Source organism: Phoca vitulina, unplaced genomic scaffold, assembly GCF_004348235.1.
Source record: "Phoca vitulina isolate PV1807 unplaced genomic scaffold, GSC_HSeal_1.0 scaffold40, whole genome shotgun sequence".
Taxonomy (NCBI): Eukaryota; Metazoa; Chordata; class Mammalia; order Carnivora; family Phocidae; genus Phoca; species Phoca vitulina.
In genome coordinates this window covers 3,135,727-3,148,078 of record NW_022589743.1, presented here as the reverse complement: position 1 = coordinate 3,148,078, position 12,352 = coordinate 3,135,727, and the positions used below count along the sequence as shown (strand labels likewise).

The 12,352-nt window shown below is 56.8% G+C and overlaps 1 protein-coding gene across 1 annotated transcript; it reads left to right on the top strand.

Moving 5' to 3' along the window:
• Positions 1-499: 499 nt before the first annotated feature.
• On the top strand, positions 500-3,914 carry HOXB9 (homeobox B9). The gene is made up of 2 exons (XM_032428959.1): positions 500-1,016; positions 3,679-3,914. The coding sequence occupies exons 1-2, from the start codon at positions 500-502 to the stop codon at positions 3,912-3,914; spliced, it is 753 nt and encodes a 250-aa protein (XP_032284850.1).
• The last annotated feature ends 8,438 nt before the right edge of the window (positions 3,915-12,352 follow it).

Genomic DNA, 12,352 nt, shown 5'->3' with positions numbered 1-12,352 from the left:
GCAGCCCGCTGCTTTCCCTCCGCCTCTCCTCCGCCCCCGCCGCCCCATGTCGAGAACAACCCCCCTTCCTGCAAAAGGGGGGGGGGCGCGGGCGGGCGGGCGGCCGGCAGCTCGGGCTGAGGTTACGTGGCCGCCGGAGCCCTGACGTGATAGCACATTGCATCAGCATAAAACAATCCATCCTCGATATGGAATGCGGTGCGGACGGATGACAGCGAGAGCGCAGCCCCCTCGCCCGATTGATTTATGTTGGAGCTGACGCTTTATCAGGCAGTCGGAAAAACTTTGACCAATCATTTTGCAAGGAGCGCTGAGCCGGGCTGCTCCACTGTACTTTGTTGGCTGAGAAGTTGAGCAGGGGGTGGGGGTGGGAGGGTGGGGGGCTGGGGGGGTCGCGTCCGAAAGCCCTCACACCGGTCTGGGTGCCACCTCTCCCTGCTTGGGCGCCGCCGCGCGAGCGCTTCCCTTCCCCCTGCGAGCGCCCGGATAATGTCTGAGAATGTCCATTTCTGGGACGCTTAGCAGCTATTATGTCGACTCGATCATAAGTCACGAGAGTGAGGACGCTCCTCCAGCCAAGTTTCCTTCCGGCCAGTACGCGAGCCCCCGGCAGCCGGGCCACGCGGAGCACCTGGAGTTCCCCTCGTGCAGCTTCCAGCCCAAAGCGCCGGTGTTCGGCGCCTCCTGGGCGCCGCTGAGCCCGCACGCGTCCGCAAGCCTGCCGTCGGTCTACCACCCCTACCTGCAGCCCCAGGGCGTCCCGCCGGCCGAGAGCAGGTACCTCCGCACCTGGCTGGAGCCGGCGCCGCGCGGCGAAGCTGCTCCGGGGCAGGGCCAGGCGGCGGTGAAGGCGGAGCCGCTGCTGGGCGCGCCTGGGGAGCTGCTCAAACAGGGCACGCCCGAGTACAGTTTGGAAACTTCGGCGGGCAGGGAGGCCGTCCTGTCTAATCAAAGACCCGGCTACGGGGACAATAAAATTTGCGAAGGAAGCGAGGACAAAGAGAGGCCGGATCAAAGTAAGTTATAAAAAGTGAGGAAATACCAGGCCGAAGGCCAGGCGAGGGGGAGGGGAGGGGAGAGGCAATAAACTGCGGACAATGTGAAGGGAGACCGCGGCGGTGGCCGGAGAGCGAGCGGGGGAGGAGGGAAGAGGGAGCAAGGAGGCGAGCAAGCGGGGTGTCCCCGAAGGGGAGACGGGCCGCTGGAGGAGCGCCGCCCCCACGGCTCCGCGTCCGGGAGGGGAACTGGGGCGCAGGCACCGCCTCGCTGCTCTCTCGGCCTCCCTTCCCCCACTCCCCCGGGGCTCGGGCTCCGAGCCCGGGGAGGAGGCTGACGACCGCCGGCCGGGGAGAGGGGCTGGCGGGGCCGGGGACCGGGCGGCAGCCAGCGAGGCCGGGAGCCCGCGCGGGGCTGCCCAGGGCCGCGCGGCTGGCAGAGCTCCCCGCGCCACGCGCAGACCGTAAAAGCCGGCCAAGGGGAAGTGGGAGGGGGCTCATTAGGATTTTATTTGCGATGCAACAGCTTGGCGGAGGATCGTTCCTAGCAGATCTCGCGCAGTAGCCGCTCACGGTCCGCAGCCGGCGCCGGGAGGGGCGGGGAAGCCCAGGACCCGGTGACTGAGCCCCCTCCCCGGATGCGCCGGCCCCTCCCCGGGAGCCTTCCCTCCGGCCGCCCCCTCCCCTCCTTGGCATCCTCGGCCGGGTTGCAGCTTCCTTTTCTGCAGCCCCCGCTGCGCTCCGCGGGGCTCCCTAGCCCCAGCCGGAGCTGTCCGCCTCTCGGGGAGTCCGGGAATCGCTTCTGAACTTCGGGGCCGACAGCCAGAGTGGAGAAGGAGAGATCCCGAAGGGACCCTGGGGAGAGGAAGGGTGGGGGGGTGGGAAGAGAGGCTTGCGGAAAGGCGGAGAACTTTCCCCTCCGATGGTAGTTACTCCTCATCTCCCACTCCCCCAGAAGCACCCCCGCCAGGAACCCAAGTCTGGCTAATTTCCAGGAGGCGCTGCTGGCTGGATGTGGGGGGGGGGGGGAGTCTCATATTTTTCGTTTGTAAGGTTGAGAAAGGCAAATTGGTTGGGGGCTCTTAGCCCCAAACAATAACCCCCAGGCTGGCCGGAACAAGTCCTCACCCCTTACTCTTTTGGGCGAGCGAGGGTCAGATTTTTTTTCGTCTCTGCTTGCCCTGCCAGATTTCCCATCAACATAGTGGCCCACAGGCCCTTTGGGGCGTCCTCGTCTGCTGGAGGATAGAGGGCTGTCCCACTCCCCTGAGGTCCCTGCAGGGTGCTACCTCCTCCAGCCAGCCGGGGTTAAGAACCAGAACTAGCGTTTGGGTAACACAGGCTCTTCCCAAAACCTCCGGGCTCACACCCAAACAGACCCCCCACCCCAAAGCCCCAAACTCTGCCTGGAAAGCCCATTACTGCAAGGCCGTGGTTTGGCTAGGATCAATTATTAACAGTTTTTTTCCTCTTTCATATTTAATGCGGCTGCGGGTCCCATCCCAGGCAATCACATTAAGGAAATAGCACTGCAAATTGGTAAGACACGGTACTTAGTGTAGGAGGAACCAGATTATTTTTTAAAAATATATTCAGTGCTTTTCATTTGGGGAGAAGAATCTAGCAAAGGGTGGCTGTTATTTTTAATTGGGTCTGCTTTATTTGGCAACTTTTCTGAGTTCAGGAGGGTAGGGAGAGAGACGGTAAAGGAGACGATCCTGTATATATTTTTGTTTCCTCTCCCCCCCCCCCACTCAATTACCCCTTTCTCTGCTCTTCCTCACATGGAACCAGTTGGAGTTAGGTGTGCTGTGAAGGGCTTTCTGTTACCCCCACATCATCCATGGCTCCCCACCTTGGGACTGGAGTAATCTTTCTTCCCAATTTCCCTGAACTTGCTTTAACCAAACTGTGAGCTGAGCAGGAGCGGAAAAGGAGAGACTATTGCAACCATAAGTTATCTGTGAGCCCCTGGCGCTCCCTTGTCCACAGGCTGGAGTTGATAAATGGTTGCAATTGGGTTGCATGTGAATTGGAGTGTGCTGGATGTTTGCGTCTCTAAGTGCAGACCCATGTTTGCGGTGTGTGCGTGGGGGGGGGGACAAGTTATCTACAGACCCACATGCCTGCTGCCATGTGGCCAAGGGATGCAAGCTTGTGATTAAGGCAGGGTGCACTCTGACTGGGCTGGAGAGCCAGGAGCTTTCTCGGCTGTGGCTGAATAGAAGCCGCTCTCCCCCAGCCCAACCCTACTCTAACGCCCCCAGACCCAAGGCCAGGACCCTCCAGGTCAACCACCTCTGGTTAGTCTGGTGATGCCAGTGTGTGTGTGTGTGTGGGGGGGGTGCTTTAGCCATGTTGGGCTTTGACCTGAGTCCTGACCAGTGGGGACCCAAGTGGAGAAAGAGATTGAGAGAGGACCGGAGGCAGGCAAAGCTTTGGAAATGCTGAGAAGCCTCGTACGTGTTTAGCTCCACTCTGTCCAAGTAACTCTCACCTGAAGGTGTCAATAGCAACTCCTGGCCCATCTCTGGGGCGCCTTCTGGGAACTTGAAGGCCCAGGTCCCCTCTCTGCAATGCAAGATGGGGAGTGGAGGCCAGGGGTACGTCCTTTTGGAAGGAGAACATGGGGGCCTTTCATCCCCCCTTCCTTTCTTTGATTCTATCGCTGCTTCTCTTTCAGCCAACCCCTCCGCCAACTGGCTGCACGCTCGCTCTTCCCGGAAAAAGCGCTGTCCCTACACCAAATACCAGACGCTGGAGCTAGAGAAGGAATTTCTGTTCAATATGTACCTCACCAGGGACCGTAGGCACGAAGTGGCCAGACTCCTCAATCTGAGTGAGAGACAAGTCAAAATCTGGTTTCAGAACCGGCGGATGAAAATGAAGAAAATGAATAAGGAACAGGGCAAAGAGTGAAGACCCCCCCCCAGCCCTCCCCGCCCCTTCCCCATCTCACGCGTATTTATAAGTGATGGCTACAGGGCCAGTGCTGTCTGGGATGTATTCAAGTGAATGGGGAAGGGAGTCTTTCTCCTCCAAGTCCTTTTCTGCATCTAGAGCATCTCCTTTCCTTTGCCCTTTTACCTGTCCTTCTCTTCTCCCTGAGCCTCAGAAGGAAGTTTTGTTGATTTAGAAGGTAGACATGTAGTTGGCTTCTAACAAGGTGATGGGCCACAAGGAAAGAGAGACCCTAGTCAAGCCCCCCTAGCAATCCCCTTAATTTTTCTGGGAAGCCCCAGGCCCTCACTTCCAGCCTACCTATCTCCACCCCCTACCCGCACCCACCCCAAAGTCACCCAGGGACACTCCAACTGCATACAGCCCAACAGAAGCCCACATACATAAAGCCTGGAGCCCACAGTAATAACGGGGAAAGCTCACAGCCAACACTCAATGAAGTGACACCCCAAATTCAGACCATCGCACCCCAAATCTGGCAGAACAGCCCTCAGACCACCAGCAAGCCCAGATTTTACCTTTGACACAAGTAACACATCAAGAAGATGTCTAGAGACACATTCCTGAATGAGGCTCTGTAGCCCAAAGGGCTCAGCATCACAATACCATCTCTATGGAATCCCCAACTGTACCCCCTCTGGACCCAAGGGCAAATGGGGGTAAATTCAGCCCCCAAGCTGGGGGGCTAGAAGGGGCAAGGAAAGGCAGCAGTGGTCTTATGAAGGTATCCTAGGACTTATGAAGGTGTTCCACACACACACACATTTTGTGGCAGGAAATGTTTAATTCTGCATGTTGTTTTCCTCTCCTTCCAACAAAAGGAGGTCAAATCGTGGGTCGTAAGCCTTGACAATGTCGTCCGTCCGTTCATCTGTGCCCCGCTGGACAGAGACTGTAGCTTCTCTTGCTCTCCAGCGGCCCTGCATCCTTCCACATCCTCCGCAGCTCTGAAATCAACTCTGTTCGGCCAAATCCACCTTGCACCAGCGAGTTAAGCCGCCCCTTGTAGAACGCCCCCCCCCCCCATCCACCCTCCATCCCCTGCTAGCTCAACCCTACTAGAGGCAGGAAAGCCAGGTCTGGAGAGTCCTATTGAGAATTTATTGTGAATCGATTCCCAAGCTCCCTTCCGGGATAACTTGTGGAGGACCGGGAGGAGCAAAGGCTCCAGCGCGAGGAGCCTGGTGCATTCCTCCCCATCCTGCCCACCTCTCGACCCAAGCGGAGGAGCCCGGGGCTCGGCGGCTGCCTGCCCCAGCGCAGAACGAGACCTGCCCCGGCGCCGGCCTTTGCCTCCCGCAACTCGGGCCTGGATGGCGGTCTGCTGGGCTGCTGCGCGCGCTTCTGGGCAACGCGGTCCCGCGTGCAAAGGAAAGAGGCGAGATCGCACCTAAGCATCGGCCCGAAGCTTACTCTCTGCTTCCCTTCTTCCCCCCTGCTCCCCCATCTGTCCAGTCCCCTTCAATTCCATGAACTCTTCTTGCTCCTGCTTCTCCCGACCCTGCAAGGGGACATTCCAGTAGAACTTTTTTTGCTTTGTCGGTGGCTGTCGTGAAATTGTGCTGTGTTTTGTGATTTCTTTGGGGGTGATCGTCTCGTCTGTTTTCAGTTGTCGCTTATATGGGAGGGTTGTGGGTGGGAACGGGGAGGGCAAGGGGCCTAGAGCTCTGATTGTTTGTTTTGGAAGAAAAAAAAAAACAAGAAAAAGAACAAAAAAATATATATCACTCTAGAAAATAAATCTCTCCTTGTGTCTCATTCTGTTGGCTCTCCTCACCTGGCCAGAGGTAGAGGTCCTAGTTCCAAGAGGGCAGCTTGGAAAAAACAGAGACTCCCGGGCCCAAGAGGTGTCTCCTTAGACCTTGCAGAGCAGGCTTCCTGGTGGAGCTGAGAACTGGTCTGGACCCAAGGTCCCAAGACCTCTGCTTAAAGTGAGCAAGAGCCTTCCAGCAGGAGAGCTGGGAGACCGGAGGGTGGTGGAAGGAAAGATGAGTGGTTTGGAGACGGGTCTCGTCTGCAGTGAGCAATATCTTCCTCCAAAGTGGCACTGGAGACCTCCCTACCAACTCCAGAGCCAGAGGGAAGGCAAGGCCTGCCCTGCTACTGCTGGAAGCAGTTCCTCTCTCAGCTGCCCGAGAACATCACCTTGGTTTGGGCACTAACTTCCTTCACCCATTCCCTGCAGCCTGGCTACTGGGCCTAGATAGAGGCCTTAGGAAGACCAGGCTGTCCTTCCTTCCGCTCAAAAGGAGTGAACCTCTGAGGGTTCTGGCCCCCACCTGGAATCCGAGGCTCGGATTTGAGCCACAGGGTAGCAGCCTTGGTGGAAAGCGGGTGGTTTGGTAAGGGGAGAGGCCTGGGCAGGCAGCTCCCATAGATAGGCAGGGAAAGGAGATTGGGAGTGCAACAGAAGTGTCTCCAGAGGGGGGAAAAAAATCTCTCCCCAGTCGGACCTCAAAACTAAATTTGGTTGCCAGAGGCACCTTTCTGTCCCCATCAGACCGTGGTATCCCCTCCAGAGCCTCTTAGGAAGATCCCTGCTCCCCGCGGCCTTGCCCGTCTCAGCCAGGCGTTCGGATTGGGCTTCTGCCCGCCCGGCTGGCTCTGGGGTACCGGCCAGCCGCCGGAGCCTCCCGCCAGGCCCATCCCAGCGGCGCTGCAGCCCGCCGAGCCCCCGAGGGTTGGGGGAGAGGTGGGGACAAAGCATGGTCCGAGTGAGAGGCGCCTGGAAGCGAAAAGGCCAGGCCTACCCCTCTCCAGCGAACGAAAGATATAATCGGACAGATAGCCAAAGGCAGGAGAAAGCGAAGCTCCTGGGCACGGCCCTGGGTACGGTCCTCCGAGGAGGGTTCCATTCGGGTTATAAAATGAATCTCGCTTTAGAGCTTGTGTAGACTAGGCTCCCTCCCCATCCTGGGCGCCCTGGAGCGAGCCGGCGCGGAGGGTGAGCCGAGCAGGCAAGCTTCCGCCGAGAAGAAACGCAAAGGCGCGGCTGGAACCGGACGGAGAGCGGCGGGGCAGGGGGCGAGGCCTCCCGGGGAAGCCTCCGCGGCGTCTGCGTCCCGAGCCCGGGGTGGCTTCTTTAAAGACAAAGGCGAAGATGCGGAGGCTGGGAAGCCGGAGATGGGGAAATCTGTTGTCATAAAAGAGAGCGAGCGATTCAGAGAGGGAGACCGCGAGAGTGCGAGACGGAGAAGCCGGGAGAGGAATTCAATGCCGTGTGCGCAGCAATAAAAGAATATGACCGCTATAAAAGTTTATAGCGTATAAATTTCTGAAGGTTAAGAAACTAAACAGCAGCAAAGCAAACAGTGAGGGGAAACTTTCCGGAGCTGAGAGAGCCGCAGCTGGGCCTGGGCTCTGGGGCTGGCGGGCGAACGGGTGGGCCAGGCTCCGGAGCCCCCACCCTCACCCGTCCCGGGCCGCGGGGCTTGGGGTTTGGGGTGGGGGGGCGCCCAGGGGGCAAAGAGGGGAGAAGGGGGACTGGGGAGGGAAGAACACTTTGTTGTCACACAAGCTTCAGAGAACGCAATTCGGACTCTTCTCTTTGTTCTTCACACCCCCTCCAGAATCGGGCGTCATAAACGAGAAGCCCCCTGCGCACACGCGCGCGCGCACACACACATACACACACACACACACACACACACACACACACACACACGGGTCCGGCGGGGCCAGACGTCTGGGCGCGGGCAGCCTCTTGATCCTTTTACAGCCCCCCCCCCCCCCCCCCGGCCTCTTCTCCCCCCCCCCCCCCCGCAAAAAAAGCCCAATTGTTTCTCCTCAGAATTTGAAACAATCGTGTTGGGTTTGAAAAGTGCTCGGCTCCCCCCTTTTACGGGCCATAAAGGGCGCACTGCCTGGCGGTCTCCGCCAGAAATTAGGGGCTTGCGGGGGGGCGGGGGTCAGTACGAGAGGAAAAAAGCTTATGGTTTCTTTTTTCCCTCCCTACCCCCCTCGCCTTTTTTTTTTTTTTTTAGCTTATCTGCACAATTTCATGAGCCATTTCCTGATTTCCGATGTCTTTTCTCTCGCCTGCTCTCGTTTCCCTCCCCCTTTTCTGCTAATAATGAAAGTTTCTCCCGCTTGTCGCCTCGGTGGCTGGCTCTCCGGAGAAACTGGCCGAACCGGTGGCGGCGGCGGCGCCTTTTCTCAGGACGGCCGCTAGATGGCACCCTTGCTCCACGCGAAAATCCCCGGAGCGACGGCTGCGGACTGTGGCGGCTGCACATCGCACCTTGGTCGGCCCGGAGTCTGTGAACTGAGCGCTACCGAAAGTCATGAATAATTTGCGCGTAATAAAAATATAGGGTTCATTATGGCCGTTCCCCCCGTTTTATAGATTTCAGATATAGCGTATTGCGTCCCCCCCAATGGTCAATTTTCTGAGTTTTCCCCAGGAGGAGGTCTCAGTGCTTCTCACCCAGTTTCTGTGGTCGGTGGGGCAACAAATGCATGAAAACGGGGAATAGTAATAATAATAATAATAAAAGAAAAATGGGCAAAATAAAAGAGGAGAATTAGTTCGGAAAAATGAGATTTTCCGGGAGGGGGGCTAGAGGAATATCTGCGGATGCGGGTGAGCAGGTCAGGTGAAAGGGTCGAGCGGGCAGAAGAAGGTCGGATGGAGAGGAAGCTGCCCCGAAACGGGATCAGCAGCAGAGGGAACCGGGTGAGCCAGCCCGCGGTGTGTGGGGTACACCTTGGGGGGTGGTGCAATGGATCCCCGGCTTTGGTGGGGATTCGGAGGTGCCCAAAGCGGGCGGAGCGGAGCAGCACGGACAGAGGCTTCAGAGCCTTTGTACGCGTCCGGGGCTGGGCGCGCGCCGGGTGAGCCAGGCGCGGGGCACGGGCTCCCCAGGACCGCGAGGCGCGGGGAGGTCTCGTATGTTTTCTCGGTTGTTCTGCGCGCCCCAAGTTGGGCAGCCCAAAAAGTGTGCGTTTGCCGGATGGATGTGGGAGCAGGCACGGCGGCAGGAAGCAGGAGCCCGATTCTCGCCGCGTTCCGTGGTTTCCAGGTGGGAGCTCAGGCTCCGTGCGCCGCGGCCCCGGCAAACCTAGGGGACAAGGGTCCTTTCGCAATTTAACAGCTGGAGGCCTGGACTCGGGCAATTTTCCTTCTGAGACCCGCGCGCTGTCTGCCCATAACCCTTTTAATTCCAAATCTCCCATTTCCTCCCGGCCCAGCCTGATCCGTGTCCCCCATCCGGACAAACCTGCCTGAGAAACACACAGCCCCCTCCTTAAAATTAACCCCGCCGCGGTCTCTCTTCTCTTCCCCCAGGACCTGGTGCAAAGAGGCAAGCAGAGTTTCTCAACTTGAGTTTCTCTAATAAATCTGCGCTCCGTTGGGTGTTTATAAATTATCTCCTCGCTCTTTCTTGTTTTTTCTTATAATAGAAACATTTTCCTTCCATCAGGAATTTCTGGCACCGTGTAGGGATGATTTAGAACAAGCCATTGAATTTCTCCCTCACCGGTGAGTCCTCAAATCATGACCATAAAATCCCCCGCACTTGATAAAAATGTTCTCTTCGGCAACAACTTAACTCTGCCTTCCAGCTGCCTCATCGCCCCCTCTGCCTCGCACTGAAAATCCAAGACCCTGGTTCTCTCCCCGCCTCTTCTCTGTTCCCTTTCAGCCCCTCTCCCATTCTCCCGATTCACTTTTGAAGGACCAAGTGGCTCTACTGGGAACTTCCCCTTGGAAAAAGCTGATGGTTTCATTTTTTACAAAGGTTGGGGTAAATGGGATCCCCCCCCCAAAGCACCCTTCCAAAAGCAAACCACTCTCTGGTGAATAAACAATGGCTTGAATGTATTTGTGAAGCCTCTACCTTTGTTCCTAGAAATTTTCCTTCTTTCTCCCTCTCTCTCCTTCCCTTCTTTCTTTCCTTTCCTTGGCCAGTGAGCGGATTCAGGAAGCCATTGGTTGGAACCTTGGGACTGGCGCCTTCAAGAACCTGGCCACCACCCTCCGTAGGCCAGACAGGCTGGGGAAGGCAAAGGCAGGAGGGGGTGGTGCCCACGCAGCTCGGCCCTCTAGGCTGTGCCTCAGGCCCCAGGTCCCCAGGTCTGGAGAGAGAGTTGGGTTTAACTACAGGCTCCCCAAGGGGAGAGGAGAGAAACTGGGGACTCTGTGGCCTTGCTGCATCCAAATCCCCTCTACCCCAAGGTCAGTTTAGGTAGTGATGATGGCTCAAAGGTCGCTGAAAGCTACAAGTTCCCCCGCCCCATACATACACTCTGCAGCCTCTACCTAGAGCAGAGGAGAGGACAGGACCGCAAGCCTCAAACCAAGCACCTGGGCCTCAGTGTCCCGCAGTGGCCTCCGTGGCCCTTCCCTCCCTTTGATGTGCTCATGGGCTCGGTGGTGCCCCCTCACCCTAGGGTGCCGCAGAAGGTGCGGAGGGCTGGCCTGGAAGGTTGGGGAGCCAGTTGAACTTGGTTAGTAGGTCCCAAGGCCTGGGTGCAGGAGTGGGACAGCCCAGCTGGGTGTCATCCTGCCAGTGGCACCAGGCCCCTCTCCCATCTCACAAAGTTGGTCCTCCAAAGCGCTGACTGGAGACCCTCCTCTCCATCCCAGCACTTCTCTCCAGGCCAAGGAGGTTGTGCACAGCTGCGGATTTGGCGGTTGCTGGGCGAACTTTGCTCCCTGCTTCACCACTGCCCATTAAGCAGAAAGTTTCTTTCCCCCCTCCTGGTCCCTCCTCATGCCCTGCGGGACCCCTTCTCCAGAGAAAATCCTTGCTTGTTTGTTGAATGAGGGAGAGTGGGTGCGTGGCCTGGGTGGAGCAGAGAGGAGGTGGTTTGGGGGCTGGGGGGGGTGGTAGGTAGGGGCAGGTGCTGGCCCCAACTGAAGGAGGTGAAAATCTCAGAAAAGTCACCGTTTGCGCCGAAAAAACCCATAATCGTTCTCATTTTGGCTTCGTCACCCCCACCGCGCTGCAGTCGGGCGGCGGGGCGTTCGAAGCTGCAGTTTTATAGCTGTAGAGGAAAGAACTCGTAAAATGCTAACAGCTTTTATGCGCTGCGGCATAAACAACAACAGACTCCGGCTTTATTGCGTTTTATAGTTTGTTAAAGAGTTTACAGCCGTTTTTTGGGGGCCGGTTACCCAGCCAATTCCCTCCACACGATAGTTAAACGTTTATCAATAATAAGGAAATTGATCATTAAAGCCTTAAATATGACTACCTCGTTTGTTTGAAAATATGTTTAGGAGAGGAAGCTGTATGATTTGATAACTTGTATTAAAATACCAATTACATTTATAGGACCTTTTAAAACTCGGCGCAATTAAACCGTGTTCTTTTACATTTTTCCGAAGCGACCCTGACATTTAAAAAGACTCCAACTGCCTCGTTAAAATCGCGAAATTAACAGCGTGCCTACGCCTGGCGCGTTGTGTATGTGTGTGTGCGTGTTTTTTTTTTTTTCTGTGACTCCCCCACATCAGTCTTTGGGGGTGGTCTGTGAAGGTATTTGATTTGTTGTGAGGCAAGAGATATCTCATTAATGTAGGTAGTTAAACAGATTTAATCCGTATTCATTCTCTCTCTCACCCCCTCTCCCTCTCCCCCTCTCTCCCTCTCCCCCTCTCTCCCCCTCTCCCCCTCGCTCTCCCTGGGTGTTTTTTTTCTTCCCCTCCTTTTTTTTTTTTTCCGCTCTCTCCTCCCTCCCTGGCGCTCTCTCTCTCTAGCTCTCTCTCCCTCTCCCTCTCTCTCCCTCTCCCCCCCTCCCCCCCCCCCCCCCCCCCCTCCCTGGGGTTTTTTTTTTCTTCCCCTCCTTTTTTTTTTTTTCCGCTCTCTCCTCACTCCCTGGCGCTCTCTCGCTCTAGCTCTCTCTCTCGCTCGCTCTCTCTCGCTCGCACCCTCGCTCTGCGTTCTGTCCGGGAGGAGTACGGAGAAGCCAATAGGATGCGGGGTCTCTAATGGATGCAAATGATCATGAAAAGACAGTGCAAAATATGAAACAACTCATTTGCAGGGAAGTAAATCACCGAAAACTGTTTATGAACTGGCATCCCTTCTTCGAAATGTAAAGCGAGGACCTCTTTAAGTGGCGGTATATTTTTGTTTGGGGGGTGGGGGGTGGGGGGAGGGCGAGCGAGCCGCGGCTGCCATGCAAGCTTAGACTTTTGGAGGCTTCGCTGTCCTTTTCTATTCCTGGAAATCACAAAAAGTGTGGCGGCTTCGAGATCTTCTTCGCCTTTTCTTTCTTTTCTTTTTTTTCCCCCTCCTCCCTTTCCCTCTCCTTTCCTGGCGAGGGTGACTAGGAGCCGGCGAATCCGCGTTTTTTTTCTCTCTCTCTCCCTCCCTTTCCCCCTCCCCACCCCCTCCCCAACAGCCCCCAACTACAGCCGCCGCCGCCGCCGCCGCCTCAAAATTCAA

Coding starts and splice junctions, on each gene's coding strand:
- HOXB9 (XM_032428959.1), top strand. CDS start 500: ATGTCCATTTCTGGGACGCTTAGCAGCTATTATGTCGACTCGATCATA. Junction 1,017..3,678: donor CAAAGAGAGGCCGGATCAAA/GTAAGTTATAAA, acceptor CTTCTCTTTCAG/CCAACCCCTCCGCCAACTGG.